At 42.9% G+C, this 26,541-nt stretch overlaps 1 protein-coding gene across 2 annotated transcripts in view; it reads left to right on the forward strand.

Moving 5' to 3' along the window:
* The window catches only part of adgb (androglobin), a 134,951-nt gene that overhangs the window by 92,902 nt on the left and 15,508 nt on the right, over positions 1-26,541 (forward strand). For both annotated transcript variants that reach the window (XM_046292151.1, XM_046292152.1), the window contains exons 24-30: positions 8,387-8,480; positions 9,834-9,965; positions 10,134-10,287; positions 10,577-10,761; positions 10,986-11,152; positions 20,863-21,038; positions 22,227-22,338. In XM_046292151.1, the coding sequence (XP_046148107.1) occupies positions 8,387-8,480; positions 9,834-9,965; positions 10,134-10,287; positions 10,577-10,761; positions 10,986-11,152; positions 20,863-21,038; positions 22,227-22,338 (1,020 nt within the window). The remainder of the gene's footprint in view (positions 1-8,386; positions 8,481-9,833; positions 9,966-10,133; positions 10,288-10,576; positions 10,762-10,985; positions 11,153-20,862; positions 21,039-22,226; positions 22,339-26,541) is intronic.

The following is a 26,541-nucleotide window of genomic DNA, read 5'->3' on the forward strand; positions in this document are numbered from 1 at the left end:
GCAACGAGAAATGCATGGAACATCTCGTAAGAAAAGCTCTGCAATAGTCAGGATCACCTGAATAACCCTCTGGTGTCGGTAGCCGTGGCTCTAGCTGGGAATCCGGCTCTGGCGGGGCGGGTTGAACTGCCGGTGTAGGTGGCGCAGCGGGACCCCTCAGATGTTGTAATTGTTGGGTCAGCTGGGATACCTGCGTCGCAAGGGCTTGTACTGCCCGACCTGTGCTGGAGATGTTCTCCTCTTGTTGATCCATTCTCGTGATACTGCGGGAAATGAATTCGGTCAGACTCGTTGAACTCGCTGCATCCATGGTCTGGTCAGATCGTTCTGTGACAATACAGAGGCGGATGCAAGATGCAAGCAACGATGGTTTAATGAATACAGTTTACAGCAGCAACAGGACATACAGACTGTACTCAGACGGAATCCGACCCAGGGACTAGGGCGCATCTTCCGATGATAGCGTGCTGAGAAATCCAGGGGAGTGTGTCCGGATGGGTAGGAAGGAGCACAGCAGATAATCCACACAAGGGCGGCGAGAGATGAGCACGGACACATGACACAACCTCAGGGAAGTAACAACGATCTGACAACAAGAAACACTGGTTACAGAACATATAAAGGGAAGATAAGTGGTTCCAGCTGGTGCAGACAATCAGGCTGAGATTGGGAACCACGCCCACACAAACACGGGAGAGAGAGAGAGAGAGAGAGAGAGAGAGAGAGAGAGAGAGAGAGAGAGAGAGAGAAAGAGAGAGAGAGGGAGGCAGTGGATTCATGAACCGTGACAAAACCAGGTAATAATGGGTTAATGCTGTCCTCATCCTCAATGCTAGTAAACCAGGTAATAATGGGTTAATGCTGTCCTCATCCTCAATGCTACTAAACCAGGTAATAATGGGTTAATGCTGTCCTCATCCTCAATGCTACTAAACCAGGTAATAATGGGTTAAATCTGCCCTCATCAAATCAAATGTATTTATATAGCCCTTCTTACATCAGCTGATGTCACAAAGTGCTGTACAGAAACCCAGCCTAAAACCCCAAACAGCAAGCAATGCAGGTGTAGAAGCACGGTGGCTAGGAAAAACTCCCTAGAAAAGGCCAAAACCTAGGAAGAAACCTAGAGAGGAACCAGGCTATGAGGGGTGGCCAGTCCTCTTCTGGCTGTGTCGGGTGGAGATTATAACAGAACATGGCCAAGATGTTCAAATGTTCATAAATGACCAGCATGGTCAAATAATAATAATCACAGTCGTTGTATAGGGTGCAGCAAGTCTTCACCTCAGGTGTAAATGTCAGTTGGCTTTTCATAGCCTCATCCTCAATGCTAGTAAACCAGGTAATAATGGGTTAATACTAACCCCATCCTCAGCGCTACTGCACCAGGTAATAATGGGTTAATACTGTCCTCACTCTCAATGTTGCTAAACCAGGTAATAATGGTTTAATGATGTCCTCATCCGCAATGCTACTAAACCAGGTAATAATGGGTTAATGCTGTCCTCATCCTCACTGCTACTAAACCAGGCAATAATGGGTTAATACTGTCCTCATCCTCAACACTACTAAACCAGGTGATAATGGGTTAATGCTGTCCTCATCCTCAATGCTACTAAACCAGGTAATAATGGGTTAATGCTGTCTTCATCCTCAATGCTACTGAACCAGGTAATAATGGGTTAATGCTGTCCTCATCCTCAATGCTACTAAACCACGTAATAATGGGTTAATGCTGTCCTCATCCTCAATGCTACTAAACCAGGTAATAATGGGTTAATGCTGTCCTTATCCTCAATGCTACTAAACCAGGTAATAATGGGTTAATGCTGTCCTCATCCTCAATGCTACTAAACCAGGTAATAATGGGTTAATACTGTCCTCATCTTGAACGTTACTAAACCAGATAATAATGGGTTAATGCTGTCCTCATCCTCAATGCTACTAAACCAGGTAATAATGGGTTAAATCTGTCCTCATCAAAATCAAATGTATTTATATAGCCCTTCTTACATCAGCTGATGTCACAAAGTGCTGTACAGAAACCCAGCCTAAAACCCCAAACAGCAAGCAATGCAGGTGTAGAAGCATAGTGGCTTGGAAAAACTCCCTAGAAAAGGTCAAAACCTAGGAAGAAACTTAGAGAGGAACCAGGCTATGAGGGGTGGCCAGTCCTCTTCTGGCTGTGCCGGGTGGAGATTATAACAGAACATGGCCAATATGTTAAAATGTTCATAAATGACCAGCATGGTCAAATAATAATAATCACAGTAGTTGTCTAGGGTGCAGCAAGTCAGCACCTCAGGTGTAAATGTCAGTTGGCTTTTCATAGCCTCATCCTCAATGCTAGTAAACCAGGTAATAATGGGTTAATACTATCATAACCCTCAATGTTGCTAAACCAGGTAATAATGGGTTAATACGGCCTCACACTCACAATCAAACTTCTCAATGTTATTCAATTAAATTTTCCAATGACCTCAGGGACAATTTTACAAGGTACAATCAGAGCACAATTAGATACATTCTTTGCTATAGATAGATCTGCTCATTGAGTTGAAGAGAGGAAGAATGGATTCTCATTTAGAAAGAGAGGGATGTTATCCAGACCTTTTAATTGGTTTGTAACAGTTTGACTGTTGCTTGTCTAATGACTGAAAGATTAATTAAAGGCATGTGATTGTTGGTAAGAGCGATGTTGATCTGGCAGTTTGTGTATCTTTGCCAGATAAACATCTCTACCCTCATTGCTCTCTCTCCCTCTCTCTCCCCCTCTCTCTTTTTCTGTTTCGCCTTCGCCGTATCTGAGGTGTAAAGGTCTCTCTGGCTGTTCCAGCTCACTCCCTCTGCTTCTGGCCGATCACCCCTCCCTCCTCTCCTGGCAGCCCTGCCCACTCCATCACTCCATCACTGCCACAGGGCTCAGGCTGGCATTGCCTTTCTCCCTCTCTCTCCCTTCCTCCATTATTTTATTTTTCTCTGTTTCTCCGTATCTGTCAAAAAACCAAAAACATGATTTGTCACATGCACTGAATATAACAGGAGTAGACTTTACCGTGAAGTGCTTTCTTACGAGCCCTTTCTCAACAATGTAGAGTTAGAAATTAAGAACATTTCCCAATAAAAATAGTAACACTAAATACCAATAACGAGTCTATATACAAGGAGTACCGGTGCCGAGTCAGTGTGCTGGGGGGTACGAGGTAGCTGAGGTAATATGTACATGTAGGTAGGGGTAAAACTGACAGCAATCAGTATAGATAATAAACAGACTAGCAGCAGCTTCTGTTGAGAGTGTGAAAGTGTGTGTGTATGACGTCAATATGTGTGTGTGTTTTGTGTGTGTGAGCATATATGTAGTGTGTCTGTGTTGGAGTGTCAGTGTAAGTATGTGTGAGTGTGTGTGAGTCAAATAAATGTGCATAGAGTCAGTGTAAGAGAGTCAGTGGAAAAAAGGGTAAAGTTAATAGTCTGGGTAGCCATTTGATTAACTGTTCAGTAATCATATGGCTTGGGGGTATGAAGTTGTTCAGGTGCCTTTTGGCCCCAGGTTGGCGCTCCGGTACTGCTTGCCGTGCCATAGCAGAGTGAACAGTCTATAGCTTCGGTGGCTAGGGTCTTTGACAATTTACAGGCCCTTCCTCTAACACCGCCTGGTATAGAGGACCTGGATGGCAGCCCCAGTGATGTACTGTGCCATCTCCACCGCCCTCTGTAGCGCCTTGTGATCAAGGGCGGTGCAGTTGCCATACCAAACAGTGATGCAGCCAGTCAAGATGCTCTCAATGGTGCAGCTATATAACTTTTTCAGTGACATTCCAAATCTTGTCAGCCTCCTTCACAACTGTGCTGCTGTGAGAGAAACATATTAAGTCAAGGAACTTGAAGCTGTCAACCCGCTCCACTATATCCTTGTCAATGTGGATGGGGTATCCTCGCTCCTCTGTTTCCTGTAATCAACGATCAGCTCCTTTGTCTTGCTGACTTTGAGGCAGAGGTTGTTGTCTTGGCACTGCACTGCCAGGTCTCTGACCTCATCCCTGTAGGCTGTCTCATCGTCGTCGGTGATCAGGCCTACCACCACTGTGTAGTCAGCAAACTAGATGAATGTGTTAAAGTGATGCATAGCCATACAGTCTTGGGTGAACAGGGAGTACAGGAGGGGACTAAAGACACACCCCTGAGGGGCCGCAGTGTTGAGGGTCAGCGTGGCAGATATGTTGTTTACCTACCCTTACCACCTGGAGGCGGCCGTCAGAAAGTCCAGGATCCAGTTGCAGAAGGTGTTCAGTCCCAGGGTCCTGAGCTTGGTGATGAGCTTTGAGGCTGAGCTGTAGTCAATGCACAGCATTCTCACATAGGTATTTCTCCAGGTGGGAGAGAGCAGTGTGGAGTGCTATAGAAATTGTGTCATCTGTGGATCTGTTGGGGCGGTATGAGAATCCAAATCAAAGTTTATTTGTCACGTGCGCCAAATACAACAGGTGTAGAACCTTACAGTGAAATGCTTACTTACAGGCTCTAACCAATAGTGCACAAAACGTATTAGGTGAACAATAGGTAAGTAAATAAATTAAAACAACAGTAAAAAGAGTGAAAAATAACAGTAGCAACATTTGAGTGGTGTCTGGGATGATGGTGTTGATGTTACAGATGTGAGTGCTCTGGGACGATAGTAGTTCAGGCTGGTTACCTGCTAGTTCTTAGGAACAGACACATTGTTGGTCTGCTTGAAACATGTTGGGATTACAGACTGGGACAATGAGATGTTGGAAATTATGTGAAGATACTTGACAGCTGGCCTGAGCATACTCTGAGAATTCCGTCTGGCCCAGTGGCCTTGCGAGTGTTAACTTCTTTGGGAACGGGAGGCAGTATTGAGTAGCTTGGATGAATAAGGTGCCCAGAGTAAACTGCCTGTTACTCAGGCCCAGAAGCTATGATATGCATATAATTAGTAGATTTGGATAGAACACTCTGAAGTTTCTAAAACTGTTAAAATAATGTCTGTGAGTATAACAGAACTTATATGGCAGGCAAAAATGTGGGAAACGTGGGAAATTGGAGGTTTGTAGTTTTTTTAAGTGATTGCCTATCCAATATCCTGTCTCTGTGGGGTCAGATTGCACTTCCCAAGGCTTCCAGTAGATGTCAACAGTCTTTAGAAATTGTTCCAGGCTTCTATTGTGAAAGGGGAGAGAATAAGAGCTGTTTCAACAAGTGGTCAGGCTGAAATCCTTTACTCTTAGCGTGGCCGCTCATTCCCTTTCTAATGGAATTGTCCGGTTGGAATATTATTGAAGATTTATGATAAAAACATCCTATAGATTGATTATATACATCGTTTAACATGTTTCTACAAACTGTAATGGAACTTTTTTGACTTTTCGTCTGGACTTTGTGCCTGCGCTTTGTGCATTTGGATTACTCGACTAAACATGCAAACAAAAATTAGGTATTTGGACGTAAAGATGAACTTTATCGAACAAAATGAACATTTATTGTTTAACATGGAGACCTGGGAGTGCCATCAGATGAAGATCATCAAAGGTAAGTGATTGATTTGAATGCTATTTCTGACTTTTGTGACACCTCTCCTTGGTTGGGAAATGGCTGTATGGTTTTCTGTGGCTAGGCGCTGACCTTTTTGAAATCAGACACTGTGGCTGGATTAACAAGAAGTGTATCTTTAAAATGGTGTATAATACTTGTATGTTTGAGGAATTTTAATTATGAGATTTCTGTTGTGTGAATTTGGCGCCCTGCAATTTCACTGGCTATTGGCCAGAGAGGTTTTAACCTGTTTAAAAGTCTTACTCACATCGGCCATGGAGAGCAAGATCACACAGTTGTCCGGGACAGCAGGGGCTCTCATGTCTGGCTCAGTGTTTGCCTCGGTCTGGGAGATTTTCATCACTGGACAACTCACGGCTGGGTCTTCCTTTGTAATTTGTAATAGTCTGCAAACCCTACCGCATCGGAACCGGTGTAGTAAGATTCAATATTAGTCCTATATTGACATTTTCCATGTTTGATGGTTCGTCGGGGTCGTAAAGCAGGCTTTCTTATAATCATCCATGTCCGTGTGCCTTTCATTGAAAGCGGTAATCTATTGCTTTTTGTTAGGGTACATATGTACAGTATGGTCACTGTGGGGATGACTTCATCAAGTGCATTGATGAAACCCATGACTGATGTGGTAAACTCCTCAATGTTATCTGATGAATCCCTGAACATACTCTGCTCTATGCTAGCGAAACAGCCTTGTAGCTTAGCGTCCGCTTCATCACACCACTTCTGTACTGAGTACGTCCTGTTTGAGTTTTTGCTTGTAAACAGGAAGCAGGAGGATGGAGTCATGATCTGATTTGCAGAAGGGCGGGCGAGGGAAGGCCTTAATTAAAAGTGGTTCAGAGCCTCTTGTTAAAAGTGGGATAAACAGAATTTCAGGACTTAAAGTCCTAGAAACAGCCAATAGAAACACTTCCTCTGGGTGAGCGTTTTCTTGTTTGTTTATGGCCTTGTAAAGCTCGTTGAGTACCTGCTTGGTTCCATTCTCGTTTTGTGGTAGGATGTAGACAGCAGTAATCATTACAGATAAAAACGTCTGCAATTTCCCATGAGATTTTCTAGTTCAGGAGCAAAAGCTTGAGACTTCCTTCACACTTGAAGCAGCGCACCAGTTGTTGTTTACAAAGAGGCACACCTCCCCCTTTTGGTTTTACCTGAGTCCCCTTTCCGGTTGTGACAAAGCATGGAGAAACCCTTGAGTATTATGTCCATATCGCCCATCAGCCAAGTTTCAGAAAAGCATAGAATATTACAGTTTTTCACATCCCGTTGGTAGGAATCTCTCAAACAGAGCTCATCCATCTTGTTCTCAAGTGACTGGACATTGGCCAGTAAAATGGAGAGGAGTGCCGATTTGATTTTCTCTGCATCTTAATCCAACAAATACTCCAGCACTCCTCCCTTGTCTTCGCTTGCACTGAAATTGAGGTTAAAGTTAGTAGCTGTCGATTTATAATTCCAATGTACTTGGCTGTGATAATGGTGTGAGCTTTCTGTACAAACAAATTAAGGATAAACACGGAAAAAGTCACAAAATAGCAAAGTCGGGTTGGACTTTCTCCATCGGTGTCATCTTATTCTCTCTCTCTTTCCTCTCTCTTCTCTCTCTCCCCTCTCTCTTCTCTCTCTCTCTGCTAAGAGTTAGCCCTGTGCCCTATCTTTGGGACTCTGGGCTGAAATAGAGACTTATCGATGAGTCTGCCACTCTCACTAATACACCCTGACAGGTAAGGTGGTGGGGGGGACAGGACAACACACACATTCATGCACACACACATCGACCCACCCACCTGCACCCCCTCGAACATCAAAACAGCTCTGTTGTGACATGTTTACGAGTTGAGGGAGAGCAGCGAGGGGGGGAGAGAGGAGGATGGAGAGCTAGAGAGAGGGAAAGAGAAAGGGATAGAAGTAGGGAGGGTGTTTTTTAGGTGAGGGACATGAACAAACTCTATTTATTGCCAGGGCTTGAGGGTTACTCTGTCCTGTCCAGCCTGTCAGAACACAACACTAAGGCCTGGAGCAGAGACATGAGACATGAGATTCCAGTACTCGCCAAACTCCCCTCCTTGTTCCACTACACTCACAGACTTGTCATTTAGGAAGACACACACAGATTCCATCACTAGTACACCATACTGGTTGTTCAATAAACTAATTTGTTTCTACCTAGATACCATATTTATCATGACTACTATTCCAGTCTCTGTATTTCCAAGCCTTACATTTTAAACCCACTGCATGCCTCAATGCACTTTAGGAACACATGACAAATAATGACATCAACAACTGATGTCTCAGGTTCAGTACAGGCCACTCTGTCAGTGTTTTATCATTAACTACCTCGGATGCCCTGTCTGTCACAAACAGCCATCTCTCTACAAGACTACTTTTTCATCTCCCAAACCAGAGCCCAGCCCATTATGGCTCTTGATTTGGAGAAGATGAGAAACGCCTGTCGTTGACTTTCTCACGCACACGTGCAAGCTTGCACGGTGGCGCACACACACCTCAGTAGCATAGCCAGGGAGATACCGAATGAATTACATATTTTATGAATTGATCCAGTACATGGCTCGTGTAACAGGGTTGGAGATGAGTGTCACAGTGAATTTGATGTTTGAATGTGTATTTTTCTCTTTCGTCACAAAAAAAAATGCATCTGGCACTCTCCCTCATCTTTTTACCTTCCATTAAGTCAAGTATTATAGCAATGTGTTCATGTCTTTGGCTTCAAGGTGAATGTCTTTCATCTTTTATGTATGTCTGCTGCTTCTTAACTGAGCGTGGTGTGTGTGCTATATGTATTATCTAGGCACAAAGGAGAATCTCAGTGCCTCAAAGACACTTCAGGAGATTTGGGCTAGTGTGGAATCGGATGCAGAGAAACACGCAGTGTCTTTATTGAGGTAAATTATTAATCAGCTAGCTCAACATCGCACACATTCAAAGCTGAGCACACAACACTAAAACCCAATCTCACGCAGCACACGCAAACATGACACATCTAATTTAGCCAACACACTGCATACTTGTGTTTTCTTCCCAACACTGTAAAGGGGATACTGTGAATTTCACAGTAGCTTACAGGTAGCTCGGTGGCAATATGTTTTTCATATTTCAGTACACCTTCTGTGATATAAATACGGTATCGAAACAGGTACTGCATAATGACATACAGTACAATACCGTAGAATGTACTGTATTATACTGTAATAAAGTATGCTGCCGTAATTGGAATGAATTAATGGGTGAATCCATTAAATTAATTGAGGGGAGAGGTTTGTATTTCAAAATATTTACTATAATTACAAGCGATTGGTTCAAACAGGTTGGCTGATAGGTAAAGTGTTTACACATTACAGTATATTAGTGAATAGTTTCTGTTTTATATCACTTGCACTTCTAGAGGCCTTGACAAGGGCATCCAAACTGGCAGCAACTCCAGGGCAAAACAGACACAGTCTCACTGCGGAATTTCAAATTGCTCCAAACATCACTTTTCTAAGTGTTTTTGTTGCTGCTACTGCTCTATATAATTCCATTTCTCCAATTTCTAATTTCTAGTGTTAGTGCAATGATTGCAAGTACCCATAGACTTGCAGTCATTAGCGTTACCCATAGACTTGCAGACATTAGCGTTACTTATAGACTTGCAGTCCTTCGCGTTACTCATAGACTTGCAGTCCTTCGCGTTACTCATAGACTTGCAGTCATTAGCGTTACTCATAGACTTGCAGTCATTAGCGTTACTCATAGTCTTGCCGTCATTAGCGTTACTCATAGACTTGCCGTCATTAGCGTTACTCATAGACTTGCAGTCTGTAGCGTTAGTCATAGACTTGCAGTCATTAGCGTTAGTCATAGACATGGTCATTGCACTAACCTGATCCTAGATCAGCAATCCTACTCTGAGACGCTTCATACATCGGGCCCCTGATCTGCCCTACCAAGCAAAAAGGCAGTAACTGCTCATTTGGTTGAAAATTAGTTAATGTCATTTTTGATACATGAAATACTTAATACATGAAATACTTAATCATGTGGACAAGTATCCTGCCTTGTATTGTGTTCAGGAGAAAATGGGGGTCATGTTAAAAGTAACTGCATAAAGTTACTGAGAAACAAAGGTAAATAAAAGCCATTTTTCTCAGTTCCGCGCTAAGAACAGTTTCTGTTTATGCAGTATTGGAGTAGACCTAGCCCCCATATGCAGCACCTCTTTCCCTGATAGTCATGGTTGTTGTGTCTTTATTGTCCAGGTACATCTTCAGTAACGATGAGAGGACAGCTGAACTGTACCCCTGTCAGGAGGATGAGTGGACCAGAATCACGTTCACCGACTACTCTGTCCCTCTGCCTGAACTGGCCAACTCCTGGCTGCTGGTCTTCAGGTAGAAGACACACACACTTACTCACACAACACACGGATAAAGCACCGACTCATGTTATATATGAATGTAAAATGTTTCGCTTAACACCCCCATGATCCTCCGTTGTTAGTGTTTTTTTATGTGGTAGTAAAACGTCATTGTGAGTGCTGTGTGTTGCGTGTGTTCCAGAGAGGTGTTCTTGGTGCCTAAAGAAATGCTGCTCGTGGCTAAGGTCTACTCCCCAGTCTCCTCCTGTCTGCTCCACGTCATAGACAACAACACGGGAGAGGAGCTACCCAGAGTCTTCCAGAGAGTAGAGCCCCACGTCTACCAACACAACCAGGTCTCAACATTAAACAAGCATTCAACCTCTCACAAACACAAACTGTATGTTATACTGTACGTGGAAACGCATATGTATGTGTATATAAAAAAACAAATCGTGTTTTTGTGCTTTACAGTGTAGGAATGTGGCACTATGAGTGCGTTATTGTGTGAGTGCGGCACTATGATAGTGCTGTATATGCAGTGTATGTGTGTGGGTGTGCCTTGTACTTTTGTGTGTGGGTGTGCCCTGTACTTTTGTGTGTGTGAGAAACTAAACCTCGTGCCTCATACCCACCTCCCTGTAGCGTGGATACACCTTTGTGGCGGAGGCCCACACCCCTGACACACCCCTCGTGGGTGCCAAGTGGAGGATGCGTCTGATTGGCTCATGTGATCTTCCTGACCTGGCACGAGAGACTCCACTCAACAACTTCTCTGTGAAGGAATTCAGGGATTACTACATTCCCAATGACAGGAACGTCATCTGCAGGTAGAATAACGGAATAAAGACAGAGTAAAACATACGTACTAAGGTTGGAAGGTGCCTAATTTAATTGTATTCAGTTATATGATTCACCGGGAATTCATAATTGCCTGGTGTCTATGTTTTGTGCTAATCACATATTGATTGAGGGCATAGTTTTTCCTGGTCAGATCACATTGTCAGGAAAACCTTCTGGCCCTATCAATAATAAACTCTGTATATTACGACAGGTATTCTGTGAAGGTGACCGCGGACCACGCCGGTACGGTCCAGTTCCAGACGTCCAAACCGGATGTTCACATCCGCCTCTCCGTTCTGGACCATGAGGAAGTGGTGGCTAGTAACACTGGGAAAGGCCACGTGGTCATCCCGGTATACCACTTCCATCCTAGCAATCGTGAGTAACATTGTTTTAAGGTCAGATGGAAGACAAAAAGTGCTTAGAGGAGTCATTGTATTTTCATATATTTCCTGTGTCACTTGCAATCATGATTGACAGGGTAGATATTAGCTCAGTATGTTGTAGAACATGTCAAGCTATTCATTCTGTTCACAAAGTACTGTATTTAAATTACTGTGTCTGTAACAGTCATTTACTGTACATATGTTTTTTTTCTATAAATAATCGGGCCACTGTGTGACATTAGATAAACATTTAAATATGGTTTGAAACTAAAATATGCAGTTCCACATGGTTAGAAATAAATGTTCATATATGCAAATTGGCCCATAACTCCACCTATACAACATCATAGGCGAATGATATTGGCGCCGGAGGGGATGGCTGCTGTTTTACGGGTTCCTAACCAGCAGTGCTATTTTGTTCGTTTTTTCGCGTTGTTTGTAACTTAGTTTTTAGCTTTTCAGCTTGTAAGGCCATAAGCAAACAAGAAAATTCGTATCTAGAAACAGAGCTCCTAGTGGTCGGGGACTTTGATGCAGGCAAACTTAAATCCGTTGGACCTCATTTCTACCAGCATGTCACATGTGCAACCAGAGGGAAAAAAATCTAGACCACCTTTATTCCACACACAGAGAAAGCATACAAAGCTCTCCCTCGCCTTCTATTTGACAAATCTGACCATAATTATATCCTTCTGATTCCTGCTTACAAGCAAAAAACTAAAGCAGGAAGTACCAGTGACTCGTTCAATATGGAATTGATATTTACTTAAAAATTCTAAAAACCAAATGATACTCCAATCAAATGATGGTAAATCAGCTTTTTTAGTACTTAGTACTAAAATCTGTGCTTTATTGAAGGGACACATTTATATTGGAAGTTTTACAGAATATGCAAATTAACTGTACTTTTGCTAAAATACCAGGCTGTTTTGGTCATTTCTATTTCAGAAAACATTATTTATATGTCTTATGATGTTTTGATAAGAATTAAGGTGATATTGGGCTATGATTGTTGCTTTTCCAATAGTTTCTTCTTGGGGTCAAAATGACCTCAGTTGGTGATCCATATATGTAAAATATGTTGATAGGATGAGGGTTAAAGTATTCAAATGTGTTTAGTATTTGGTCCCATATTCCTTGCACACAAATGACTACATCAAGCTTGTGATTCTACAAACTTGTTGGAGACATTTACTGCTTGTGTTTGTTGTGTTTCGGCAGGGTAGCCTAGTGGTTAGAGTGTTGGACTAGTAACCGAAAGGTTGCAAGTTCAAATGCCCGAGCTGACAAGGTACAAATCTGTTGTTCTGCCCCTGAACAGGCAGTTAACCCACTGTTCCTAGGCCGTCATTGAAAATAAGAATTTGTTCCTAACTGACTTGTGAATAATGTATTGTGGAGTCACTTGGAGTCACTTTTATTGTAATTAGGAATAGAAATGTTAGAACATTTCTACATGATACTACCATGATTATGGATAATCATGAATGAATCGTGAATAATGATGGGTGAGAAAGTTACAGAGGGACAAAGATCAAAATGCTTATCTCCCCCATTATTGGTAATGGTAAGATGCATCAAATGCATCTAACGAGTTTGTAGAGTCACAAGCTTGATGTAGTCATTGGGGGTGGCAAGTAGCCTCGTGGTTAGAGCGTTGGGCCAGTAACCGAAAGGCTGGTAAAAACCTGTCGTTCTACCCCTGAACAAGGATGTTAACCCACTGTTCCCCAGTAGGCTGTCATTGTAAATAAGAATTTGTTCTTAACTGAGTTGCCTAGTTAAATAAAGGTTAAATAAAAAAATATGTTGGGAATATAGGACCAACTACTTTCACTTTTGACTACTTTGGTACACTATAAGTGAAATTTCTCCAAATACCTTGGACATCTTATGATATCTTCAAATAGTAAATCAGATATTAATGGAAATAACCTGCAAATTAAACAATTGATCTTGAATCCAAAATGCTGGAGTATAGAGCCACATTTAACTTTTTAGCATCACTGTCCAAATACATACGTAGGGGAGGGTAAGGTATTCTGTTTATGTGAGTGTATGATACTACCCATTTGTTGTCAGTGTAATGGTAACTGTGCATTTCTTGCTCAGATTCTGCAGTGCCAGCCTTTCTCTCTCTCGGCCACACTGCGAACATCGCAGCGGCATCACTTCATGGTGATGTCTCTCTGTTTGTCAGCCTTTAAAAAGGCCCTTGCTCTCTCGGGAAATACGGTCTTTGTCCATACAGCCAGCAGGGTTCTCAGTATATCGCGCAGACAGGAATAACCCCTCCAGGAAGAAGAAAGGCGGGGTGTATGCTTCATGATTAACCACTCATGGTGTGATTGTGTTAACATACAGAAACTCAAGTAATTTTGTTCACCTGACCTAGAATACCTCACAATCAAGTGACGACCGTATTTCCTCCCAAGAGAATTCTCTTCGGTTATAGTCACAGCCGTGGATTTTCACTCTCAAGCCCTCAAAGAACTTCACTGGACTTCAAGCAAACTGGAAACCACATATCCTGGGGATGCATTTATTGTAGCTGGGGATTACAACAAAGTCAATTTGAGGAAAATGCTTCCGAAGTTTTTACCAACACATTGAATATAGCACTCGCTCCGAGAAAATTGGACCACTGTTACTCAGCTTTTCAAAATGTCTACAAAGCCCTCCTCCGCCCTCCCTTCAGTAAATCTGATCACGACTCCTTTTTGCTCCTCCCTTCCAAAAGACAGAAACTCAAACAGAAACTACCCATGATAAGGACTATTCAACACTGGTATGTTCTACCGTAATCCACGCTTCAAGATTGTTTTGATCACGCGGACTGGGATATGTTCCGGGTAGCCTCTAAGAATAACATCGACAAATACATGGATACGGGGACTGAGTTTATCAGGAAGTTTATAGGAGATGGTGTACCCACTGTGACTATTAAAACCTATCCTAACCAGAAACCATGGATAAAAGGCAGCATTCGCACAAAACTGAACGCGCAAACCATGGCAAGGTGACTGGGAATATGGCTGAAAACAAACAGTGTAGTTATTCCCTCCGTAAGGCAATCACAACAGGCAAAACGTCAGTATATAGACAACGTGAAGTCGTAATTCAAAGACTCAGACATGAGACGTACAGTACCAGTCAAAAGTTTTGACACATCTACTCATTCAAGTGTTTTTCTTTTTTTACTATTTTCTACATTGTAGAATAATAGTGAATCCATCAAAACTATAAAATAATACATCATGTAGTAACCGAAAAAGTGTATTTTAGATTCTTATTTTAGATTCTTCAAAGTAGCCACCCTTTGCCTCCGAGAGCTTTTCACACTCTTGGCATTCTCTCAACCAGCTTCACCTGGAATGCTTTTCCAACGGTCTTGAAGGAGTTCCCACATATGCTGAGCACTTGTTGGTTGCTTTTCCTTCATTCTGCGGTCCAACTCATCCCTCATCTCATTTGGGTTGAGTTCGAGTGATTGTGGAGGCCAGGTCATCTGATGCAGCACTCCATCACTCTCCTTCTTGGTCAAATAGCCCTTACACAGCCTGGAGGTGTGTTGGGTCATTGTCCTGTTGAAAAACAAATGATAGTCCCACTAAGCGCAAACCAGATGGGATGGCGTATCGCTGCAGAATTCTGTGGTAGCCATGCTGGTTAAGTATGCCTTGAATTCTAAGTAAATCACTGACAGTGTCACCAGGAAATTACCCACACACCAACACACCTCTTCCTACATTCTTTATAGTGGGAACCACTGAGAGATCATCCATTCACCAACTCTGCGTCTCACAAACACACAGCGGTTGTAACCAAAAATCTCAAATTTGGACTCATCAGACCAAAGGACAGATTTCCACCATCTAATATCCATTGTCCGTGTTTTTAGGCCCAAGCAAGTCCTTTCTTCTTTTTGGTCTCCTTTAGTTGTGGTTTCTTTGCAGCAATTTAACCATGAAGGCCCGATTCACGCAGTCTCCTCTAAACAGTTGATGTTGAGATGTGTCTGTTACTTGAACTCTGTTCAAAGCATTCATTTGGGCTGCAATTTCTGAGGCAGAAACTTGTCCTCTACAGCAGAGTTTACTCTGGGACTTCCTTTCATCATAGAGCTTGATGGTTTTTGCGACTGAACTTGAATAAACTTTCATGGACTGTAATTTCTCTTTGCTTATTTGAGCTGTTCTTGACACAATATGGACTTGGTCTTTTACCAAATAGGGACATCTTCTGTATACCCACCCCTACCTTGTCACAACACAACTGATTGGCTCAAACTCATTAAGGAAATAAATTCCACAAATTAACAAGGCACACCTGTTAATTGAAGGGCATACCAGGTGACTACCTCATGAAGCTGGTTGAGAGAATGCCAAGAGTGTGCAAAGCTGTCATCAAGGCAGAGGGTGGCTACTTTGAATAATCTCAATTATAAAATACAGTGGCAAGAAAAAGTATGTGAACCCTTTGGAATTACCTGGATTTCTGCATAAATTGGTCATCAAATTGGATCTGATCTTCATCTAAGTCACAACAATAGACACACATAGTGTGCTTAAACTAATAACACACAAATTATTGTATTTTTGTAGTCTATATTGAATACGTCATTTAAACATTCACAGTGTAGGTTGGAAAAAGTATGTGCACCCCAAGGCTAAATGACCTCTCAAAAAGCTCATTGGAGTCAAGAGTCCTATTAGTTAGGAGTCCAATCAGTGAGATGAGTTTGGAGATGTTGTTTGGAGCTGCCTTGCCCTATAAAAAAACACTCACAAAATTTGAGTTTGCTATTCACAAGAAGCATTGCCTGAAACCCGGAACAAAAGAGATCTCAGAAGACCTAAAATGAAGAAGTGTTGACTTGCGTAAAGCTGGAAAGGGTTACAAAAGTATTTCTAAAAGCCTTGGTGTTTAAAAGTCCATGGTAAAACAAATTGTCTATAAATTGAGAAAGTTCAGCATTGTTGCTACTCTTAATATGAGTGGCCGTTCTGCAAAGATGACTGCAAGACCACATCGCAGAATGCTCTGTTATGCAGGTGAATGAGGACCCAAAAGCGACTTAACGAAAACAGAGTCTTTATTCCAGTATATGACAAAAGTAATAATCCTGGAAAAATCAAGAAGAAAACAAAACAGGAAAAAACTTAAATCCACTCGTAGTAACGAGGACAGACTGGAGACTCGACCATTGACTGCAGGTTGCTTCGGGAAGGCACCGACCGTAGCAGACTAAGACACCTGCTCACACGCAGCATCTGAAGGAGACAAAACACGACAGGGCGAGACAAGGACACAGTACAGCGAACATCATACAAGGATCCGACAAGGACAGAAGCGGAAAACAAGGGGAGAAATAGGGCTCTAATCAGAGGGCAAAATAGGGGACAGGTGTGAAAAGAGTAAATGAGTGAGTTAGGAGAATGAGGAACAGCTGGGAGCAGGAACGGAACGATAGAGAGAAGAGAGAGAGGGAGGGGGAGAGAGAGGGATAGAAAAAGGGAACGAACCTAATAAGACCAGCAGAGGGAAACGAACAGAAGGGAAAGCACAAGGACAAGACAATATATGACAAAACATGACATGCTCAATGAGGTTAAGACGCATCCTAGAGTGTCAGCTAAAGACTTACAGAAATCTCTGGAACATGCTAACATCTCTGTTGACGGGACTACGATAGGCAAAACACGAAACAAGAATGGTGTTCATGGGAGGACACCACGGAAGAAGCCACTGCTGTCCCAAAAAAAAATGCTGAAGTTTGCAAAAGTGCACCTGGATGTTCCACAGCGCTACAGGAAAAATATTCTGTGGACAGATGAAACTACAGTTGAGTAGTTTGGATGGCGCACACAACACTACGTGTGGAGGAAAAAAACGGTACAGCACACCAACATCAAAACCTCATCCTAACTGTAAAGTATGGTGGAGGGAGCATCATGGTTTGGGGCTGCTTTGCTGCCTCAAGGCCTGGAAGGCTTGCTATCATCGACGGAAAAATGAATTCCCAAGTTTATCAAGACATTTTGCAGTAGATTGTTAGGCTCTCTGTCTTCCAAGTGAAGCTCAACAGGACAATGACCCAAACCACAGAAATAAATCAACAACAGACTGGCTTCAACAGAAGAAAATACGCCTTCTGGAGTGGCCCAGTCAGAGTTCTGACCTCAATATTGAGATGCTGTGGCATGACCTCAAGCAGTTCACACCAGTCATCCGAAGAATATTGCTGAACTTGAACAGTTTTGTAAAGAGGAATGGTCCAAAATTCCTCCTAACCGTTGTGCAGGTCTGAATCGCAACTACAGAAAACGCTTGGTTGAGGTTATTGCTGCCAAAGGAAGGTCAGTTATTAAATCCAAGGGTTCCCATACTTTTCCCACATTGCACTGTGAATGTTTACAGTGTGTTCAATAAAGACATGAAAACGTGTAATTGTTTGTGTGTTATTAGTTTAAGCAGACTGTGTTTGTCTATTGTTGTGACCTAGATGAATATCAGATAACATTTTATGATCCATTTATTCAGATGTCCAGGTATTTCCAAAGGGCTCACATACTTTTTCTTGCCACTGTATATTTTGATTTGTTCAACACTTTTTCGGTTACTACATTTTTCTGTGTTATTGTGTGTTATTTCATAGTTTTATTGTCTTCACTATTGTTCTACAATGTAGAAAATAGCACATATAAAGAAAAACCCTGGAATGAGTAGGTGTGTCCAAACTTTTGACTGGTACTGTATGTGGCAGGGTTTACATACAATCACAAACTACAAATGGAAAACTAGCCACTTCAGACACCGACAGCTAAACACCTTCTTCACCCAACACAGTACCACCGACGTGGCCTGCTACCATGGACTGTGGGCTCTCCTTCTCCGTGGGCGACGTGAGTAAGACATTTAAGCGTGTTAACCCTCGCAATGCTGCCTGCCCAGACGGAATCCCTAGCTGCGTCCTCAAGAGCATGCGCAGACCAGCTGGCTGGAGTGTTTACGGACGTATTCAATCTCTCCCTATCCCAGTCTACTGTCCCCATTTGCTTCAAGATGTCCACCATTGTTCTTGTCCCCAAGAAGGCAAAGGTAACTGAACTAAAATGACTATCGACCCGTAGCACTCACTTCTGTCATCATAAAGTGATTTGAGAGGCTAGTTAAGGATCATATCACCTCTACCTTACCGGCCACCCTAGACCCACTTCAGGTTACAAAAAGCCCTAACAGGTTCACAGAAGATGCAATCGCCATCGCATTGCACACTGCCCTATCCCATCTGGACGGGAGATTAAATACCTATTTAAGAATGCTGTCCATTGACTATAGCTCAACATTCAACACCATAGCTCATTATTAAGCTCGGTGTCCTGGGTCTGAACACTGCCCTGTGCGACTGGGTCATGGACTTCCTGCCAGGCTGCCCCTAGGTGGTGAATGTATAAAACAACATCTACACTTTGCTGATCCTTAACACCGGGGCCCCACAAGGGTGTGTGCTCAGACCCCTCCTGTATTCCTTGTTCACCCATGACTGCGTGGCAATGCACACATCCATTTCAATCATCAAGTTTGCAGACGACACAACAATAGTAGAACTGATTACCAACAATGACGAGACAGCCTACAGAGAGGAGGTGAGGGCCCTTGGAGTGTGATGCCAGGAAAATAACATTTCACTCAATGTCGACGAAACAAATGAGCTGATCGTGGACTTCAGGAAACAGCAGAGGGAGCACTCCCCTATCCACATCAATGGGACCGCAGTGGAGCAGGTGGAAAGCTTCAAGTTCTTCGGGGGGTACACATCACTAACGTTCTGAAATGGTCCACAACAGTGCTTCTTCAACCTCAGGAAGCTGAAGAAATTTGGCTTGGCACCTAAAACCCTCACAAACTTTTTCAGATGCACAATTGAGAGCATCCTGTCGGGCTGTATCACCGCCTGGTATGGCAACTGCACCGGCCGCAACCACAGCGCTCTCCAGAGGGTGGTGCGGTCTCCCCAATGCATCATCGGGGGAAAACTACCTGCCCTCCAGGACACCTACAGCAACCGATGTCATATGAAGGCCAAAAAGATCATCAAGGACAACAACCACCCGAGCCACTGTTCACCCCACTATCATCTTGAAGGCAAGGTCAGTATAGATGCATGAAAGTTGGGACCGAGAGACTGAAAAACAGCTTCTATCTCAAGGCCATCAGACTGTTAAATAGCCATCACTAAGTGGCTTCCAAGTGGTTACGTAACCTTGCATCTTCGAGGCTGATGTTCCATATACATAGACTTGAAATCACTGGCCACTTTTAATAATTGAACGCTAGTCACTTTAATAATGTTTACATATTTTTGCTTTAATCATCTCATGTATATACTGTATTCTATTCTACTGTATTTTTGTCAATGCCACTCCGACATTGCTCATCCTAATATTTATATATTCCTTAATTCCATTCTTTAACTTTTAGGTTGTGTGTATTGTTATGAATTGTTAGATATTACTGCACTGTTGGAGCTAGAAACACAAGCATTTCGCTACACCCGCAATAATATCTGTTAAACATGTGTATGTGACAAATATAATTAGATTTTAATCAATGAATTGTCTATCAGCCAGGCCTGCAGCCAACCTGTCAATCACAATCAGATCCAGTCCGGAAGGCACAACATTAATCAACAATGCTGTTTTCTGATACTTAAACTTTACTGATGGCAGAGTAAACAACAATTGAGGGTGAATGTTCCCTGTAGGGTTGGGCAAGGGGATAAGAGTCTCTCAGAATTGTGTAATTTGTAATTAGTGAGTTGGTCAGGGGACAAATGATAGAAAAGTGAAACTGAGGACTGAATATTCGATCTAACCTGCATATTAACATTTTAGTATGTACACTGTAAAGGGGTTGCTGTGAATTTGGCAGTAACAGGCATGTTCAGTGGAAAGTACAATTATGTACGTCTCCTGTATTATAAATACGGTATCAAAGCAAGTACTGTGTTATGACAGTACAATAGCGTAATCGGAATGAATGAATGAATGGAGGTGTTTTGTATTTTACTGTAATTACAAGGGATTGGTACAAGCAGTTTTGATGCTAGGTATAGTGTTTGCACATTACAGCATGAACATTTGGTGTTTTATATGACTTGCACTTCTAGAGGCCTTAACAAAGGCATCCAAACTGGCGGTGACTGCGGGGCAAAACGCTCAACCATTTAACGCTTAAGACTGGCAGCCACTCCAATCTGTCCCCTTTACATGTTAAATTGTAATTAAAATTCTTACAGCAACCTCACTCATGTGTATAACTAATATAGCCTATTATAAGGCATGCCTCCACATATGTTAATGAGCCAGAAACAACAATACCATGCACCTACGAATGGTCAAAAGGTTTTTGGCGCTCCAAAGATACGGCACAGTACTGTTTTCATTAGGGTGGTATTACAGTACCATTTGAAATGCAGCAATTCTTTCTCTGCCCATGACATTTTCCCACAATGCACCATAATTTACAGTATACTGCAGTAAACCATTTCAGAGTACAATTTTTACTCTTAATAATACCCTAAATTACCATATAAATGACTGTTTTCCGTTAGTGTATAATACTGTGAAATAACCAGGTCGACTCCCCTCAATGGTAGATGTGTCAATGAAAATCAATATTGTGTTTTGCGTGTCACAGCCGCCTCCTGCGGACCCCCCCAGGCGGATGGAAAGCAGAGTCAGGAAGAGGCCAGAGTGATAGGCTCTACCCAGGGAGGAGGGGGCCAGGAAGGCATGGCCATGGAGACTCCCCACCTGACCGACCAGACCCAGAACCAGCCTCACGCCCAGACCCAGCCGCCCATGGAGACTATGGTATCACCGCTGACAGCTCACCTTTCAACCATCGCCCATATGAAAGATTCTGCTGTAACACACACAGACCCACACTCTGGACTAGGGGAAGTAGGAAGCAAAGGGTTGGATGTGGAGTGAAGATACAAAATAATTGGGGAGTTGTTTTGTTATCGTATGCTCGCTTATCTCTCTACCTATCAGGCAGGCTCTAATTTTGACATGATTTATGAGTCGCTACTGAGTTTGCCGCCAGACCTCACACAGACGGTATCGGAAAATTTGGTTCACACACACTCTCGGCTACTGTTTATCTGAGTCACTTTGTACCCTTCAATGGACTTCGCTGTCTTTGGGTGAAACCTCTCTTCAAGAGGCAAATTATTGAGCATTCTCTCAGCTCTGTTACATCAAACAGCAAAAACAACCCTGTAGCATCAATATTAATGAGCTACTGGCGAACCTCTTTTTCAAAAATTATTATTTAACCTTTATTTAACAAGGCAAGTCAGTTAAGAACAAATTCTTATTTACAATGACGGCCTACTCCCGCCAAACCCGGACAACGCTGGGCCAATTGTGCGCCGCCCTATGGGACTGCCAATTACGTCCGGTTGTGATACAGCCTGGAATCGAACCAGGGTCTGTTATGACGCCCCTCGCACTGAGATGCAGTGCCTCAGACCAGTGCGCCACTCGAGAGCCCAACCTCTGATCAGATGGAGTGATGTTCAGGTACGATAGATCAGAATGAAGAGGTATTGATCAGGATTATAGTGGCTTGGAGCCAAAGTCAATTATCAAGATGCTGGTGGCCCCGACACTAACATATTGATGCTCACTTGCAAACTGCTTTTACACCACTCTAAACAGCATACTGTTAGAACTATGTTATACATGTATCTAAATCATCACAAAGGGAAAAACGAACTAAATGTGATATTTACTGTGTCTCTATCTCTGTGACTCAGTACATACTGTATCACTGACAGTGGCTTTAGGTGCTGCTGATGTTTATCTGTGGCGGTTGTGTTATGATGTTTTTCTCTTTCTCTCTCGTCTCAGACCGAAATGCTATTACTGCTATAGCTAGAATTGTTGGCTGTGTTCCCTGAATTTGAAGGTCGTGTGCATAGTGCAGGGCAGGTAGAGGTGTACTTGTTTGTGGGTGTTGTTGTTGTGGATGACTGTTGTCTCTCGTTCTCTCAGGGTCATAAGTACATAGTGGTGGCGGAGGTGTTGCATAAGAGCTGGGCTCTTGACAACTCTCAGATGGCCTTCGTCCATACGCTCAGGGAGCTGGAGAGGAACGAGATGAAAGGTACTCACACCAGCCACTCATAGATGCACAATCTCCTTCAGCAGGCCCCATAGAGAACACACCAGAAAATCGCAAATGCAACAATACCCACAATCCTGCCACAGAGAGAGCCCAGCAGCCAATGAGAGGCTCGGAATTATAATATTCTCTTCTGCACAGACATTAAGCAAGGCCATCCAAGTCCCACCGACAAGTTTGTTTGTAATCTGTGGGAGTGAATGACATGAAGGGGGATATGACCTGTACTGAGTTCTTGAATTTTGTCCCAGACCAAAAAAACGAGTTTGAATCTTCTCTTCTGGCTCGGACAGTTTGTCCACTCTGGTCACCTCACTTCACCCCATCTGTGGTCAGGTACACTACTCTGCTGTCTGAAGCAATAGGCTAATATCCCAATGAGATATTGGGGTTATTTTTGGTCAGGTTTCAACTTTACTTTAAAATATACTGACTATTTGGGTTGGAATCATATTATTCATTCACATTGCAATTCAGATAATGCCCCCAATATGCACGAGGATAGTAATTACATTTCCATATTACATATTGCATTTCAGAAGCCCCCAATGTTTTCCTCTGAATTCTGATCGGATGTCGCATCCCTGTGTTTGTTTTCCGAGCGTATTATTTTGCATGTTGCATCTGAAATGTGCCAGATATGCAGCAGGCAGGCAGGTCTGTCTGTTCTCCCTGTGAGTAGCCATGGGGCTTTAATCAAATCCCTAATGAAAGGCAGATGACTATAGCTGTGATTATTATTATTTAATCCTGCTGGTCATCTATGAACATTTGAACATCTTGGCCATGTTCTGTTATAATCACCACATGGCACAGTCAGAAGAGGATTTGCCTCCCTCATAGCCTGGTTCCTCTCTAGGTTTCTTCCTAGGTTCTGGCCTTTCTAGGGAGTTTTTCCTAGGTTGGTGAGACGAGGTGAGTCCAGTCAGATTTGCATGATTGCCTGAAGATAATTGTTTGCCTAATAATATTAGAATTCCTTTTGTCTTCTCAATCTTGCAATCTGGAAAGTAACTCCTGTACCCATTCAGTTTGCACAGCAGAAAATCAGGTTCTCTATGTATTCATGTGCGTGTGTGTCAGTGTCCATTGAGGCAGTCTTGAATTCTCATGCCTACCGGTATGTGTCTATTGATTCTAAAGGAAACGAGAGTCCTATTTGTCTAATAGATCTGACATGATGTTTTAAAGTGCTGGTCGTTAGTGTAAAAACATGACTGGGTTACTGAGTTTTCCGCGTGTGTGTGTGTGTGTGTGTGTGTGTGTGTGTGTGTGTGTGTGTGTGTGTGTGTGTGTGTGTGTGTGTGTGTGTGTGTGTGTGTGTGTGTGTGTGTGTGTGTGTGTGTGTGTGTGTGTGTGTGTGTGTGTGTGTGTGTGTGTGTGTGTGTGTGTGTGTGCCCCCCCTTAGTTTTCCAATAAGCCAGTGAAACTGGGTCATGAAGTCAAATGAAGTTGGCTTCTTGCCCCCTGGTACCCTGGGAAATATCTTGGCAGCAGGAAAGTGAATTAATTTTGCCCAGTTTAACTCTGTGTCTCAGCGGTGTGGGAACAGCTCATGGTTACATCATGCTCTCTTTGTAGCTGCTACTGGCCGTTGAAGCCCCTCAACCAACACCTCAATACACTTAGAATGATAGCAGGTTCTTCATTGACTTGGTCCTGGTTAAATGACTAGGAAATGGTCTGCTTAATGCATGTGATTGAAACATGACTGCTTGTTTACTTAAAGGAGGGCAAAGTTTATTTTCTCTTTAGGATACAGGTTGGATATAAGTGTACATACCGATGACAAATAAATCTTCCACATAGTATATACAGTGCATTCAGAAAGTGTTCAGACCCCCTTTTCCACATGTATTTACTTTACAGCCTTATAATGTTTTCCTCATCAATCTACACACAATAACCCATAATGACCACGCAAAAATCAGGTTTTCAGAATGTTTTGCATTATTTACACAAGTATTCAGACCCTTTGCACTGAGACTCGAAATTGAGCTTGAGTGCATCCTGTTTTCATTGATCATCCTTGAGATGTTTCTACAACTTGTTTAGAGTCCACCTGTGGTAATTTCAATTGATTGGACATGATTTGGGAAGGCACATATTGGTCTATATAAGGTCCTACAGTTGACAGTGCATGTCAGAGCTAAAACCAAGCAACTGGAGGAAGAGCTCCGAGACAGGATTGTGTCGAGGCACAGATCTGGGGAAGGGTACCAAAAAAGTAATGCAGAGTTGAAGGTCCCCAAGAATACAGTGGCCTCCATCATTCTTAAATGGCAGAAGTTTGAAACCACCAAGACTCTTCCTAGAGCTGGCTGCCCGGCCAAACTGAGCAATCTGGGGAGAAGGGCCTTAGTCAGGGAGGTGACCAAGGACCCGATGGTAACTCTGACAGAACTCCAGAGTTTGTCTGTGGAGATGGGAGAACCTTCCAGACGGACAACCATCTCTGCAGCACTCCACCTATCAAGCGTTTATGGTAGAGTTGCCAGACGGAAGCCACTCCTCAGTAAAAGGCACATGACAGCCCGCTTGGGAGTTTGCCTAAGGCACCTAAAGGACTCTCAGACCATGAGAAACATGGTCTGATGAAACCAAGATTCTCTTTAGCCTGAATGCCAAGTGTCATGTCTGGATGGACTCCCTATGGTGAAGCACGGTGGTGGCAGCATCATGCTGTGGTCATGTTTTTCAGCGGCACGGACTGGGAGACTAGTGAGGATCGAGGGAAAGATGAACAGAGAAAAGTACAGAGAGGTTCTTGATGAAACCCTGCTCCAAGAGCGCTCAGGACCTCAGACTGGGGTGAAATGTTCACCTTCCAACAGGACAACGACCCTAAGCACACAGCCAAGACAACGCAGGAGTGGCTTCAGGACAAGTCTCTGAATGTCCTTGAGTGGCCCAGCCAGAGCCCAGACTTGAACCCAATCGAACATCTCTGGAAAGACCTGAAAATGGCTTTGCAGGGACGCACCCCATCCAACCTGACAGAACTTGAGAGGATCTGCAGAGAAGAATGGGAGAAACTCCTCAAATACAGTTGTGCCAACTTGTATTTTTATTTCATTTTTTATTTAACCTTAATTTAACTAGGAAAGTCAGTTAAGAACAAATTATTTTTTACAATGACGGTAGCGTCATACCCAATAAAACTCACGGCTGTAATCGCTGCCAAAGTTGCTTCAACAAGGTACTGAATATTAATGTTTTACACGTGTTATACATTTCTAAAACATTTTTTTTCCTTTGTCATTATGGGGTATTATGGGTAGGTTTATAAGGGGCGGGGGGGGTAGAGTAACAAAATGTTGAACAAGTCAAGGGTTCTGAAGACTTTCCGAATGCACTGTAGTACTGGGTGATTTCCAAGCTGGGCCTGTGGCGCAGCACTGCTAGCCATTGCCATTGCTTCACTTCCTTGATATTATTGTCTGTGATATGGACTAAACAGAGGGACTTCTATTAAATGTGAAAACGGGGAGGGAGGGGGGGGGGTTTACTGAATAGGGATGTTATTGGTAGTGTTGAGTCGGGATCACAATGACTGGGTGTGGTGAGCATCATGCTCTGTAGTTATCAACCCCTTCAGTACATGTGACAGGTTGTCAATTAAAATGAGGGATTATCAATAATTTCTATTGGAAAAGGGGGACTTGAAGAATAGCAGCAGTAGCTTTGCATTGATTTGCAGTAGTACTAGCCAACACTGTGCAACAGTGCCATCTAGCACGCACACTGTCTCCAACACACACTGATGTTGTGGTTGTACACTTAATCTTTACTCAATAGAGTGTGAACGGACTAATGCGAATGACTAAATTGGTCATAATACTTTTGGATTAAAAACACAATTTTGCCTAATTTTAATGGCTGGATAATTGCTTTTCATTTAATGCCCTGTCAAGCAGAATTGGAAATGCACGTTGGTTGTTTTTCAAAGCAATTATGGTATCGCACAAATGGCGTTCCCTTGTGGAAATGTTGTTTGGAATGGCTTGATCGTTGCCATTCCACTGTGTAAATAGCAGGAAGGCATCAGACCTTGACAGGAATATAGACCTAAACAAGTCAGATACACAATGCACAGATTACTCTCACAGAATAATTCACAGAATACTCTCACATAATCTCTAATCAAGACAAGAAGTTATTAAAATATCAAGGTATCTATCAGGC

Source organism: Oncorhynchus gorbuscha, linkage group LG12 (assembly GCF_021184085.1).
Source record: "Oncorhynchus gorbuscha isolate QuinsamMale2020 ecotype Even-year linkage group LG12, OgorEven_v1.0, whole genome shotgun sequence".
Classification (NCBI taxonomy): Eukaryota; Metazoa; Chordata; class Actinopteri; order Salmoniformes; family Salmonidae; genus Oncorhynchus; species Oncorhynchus gorbuscha.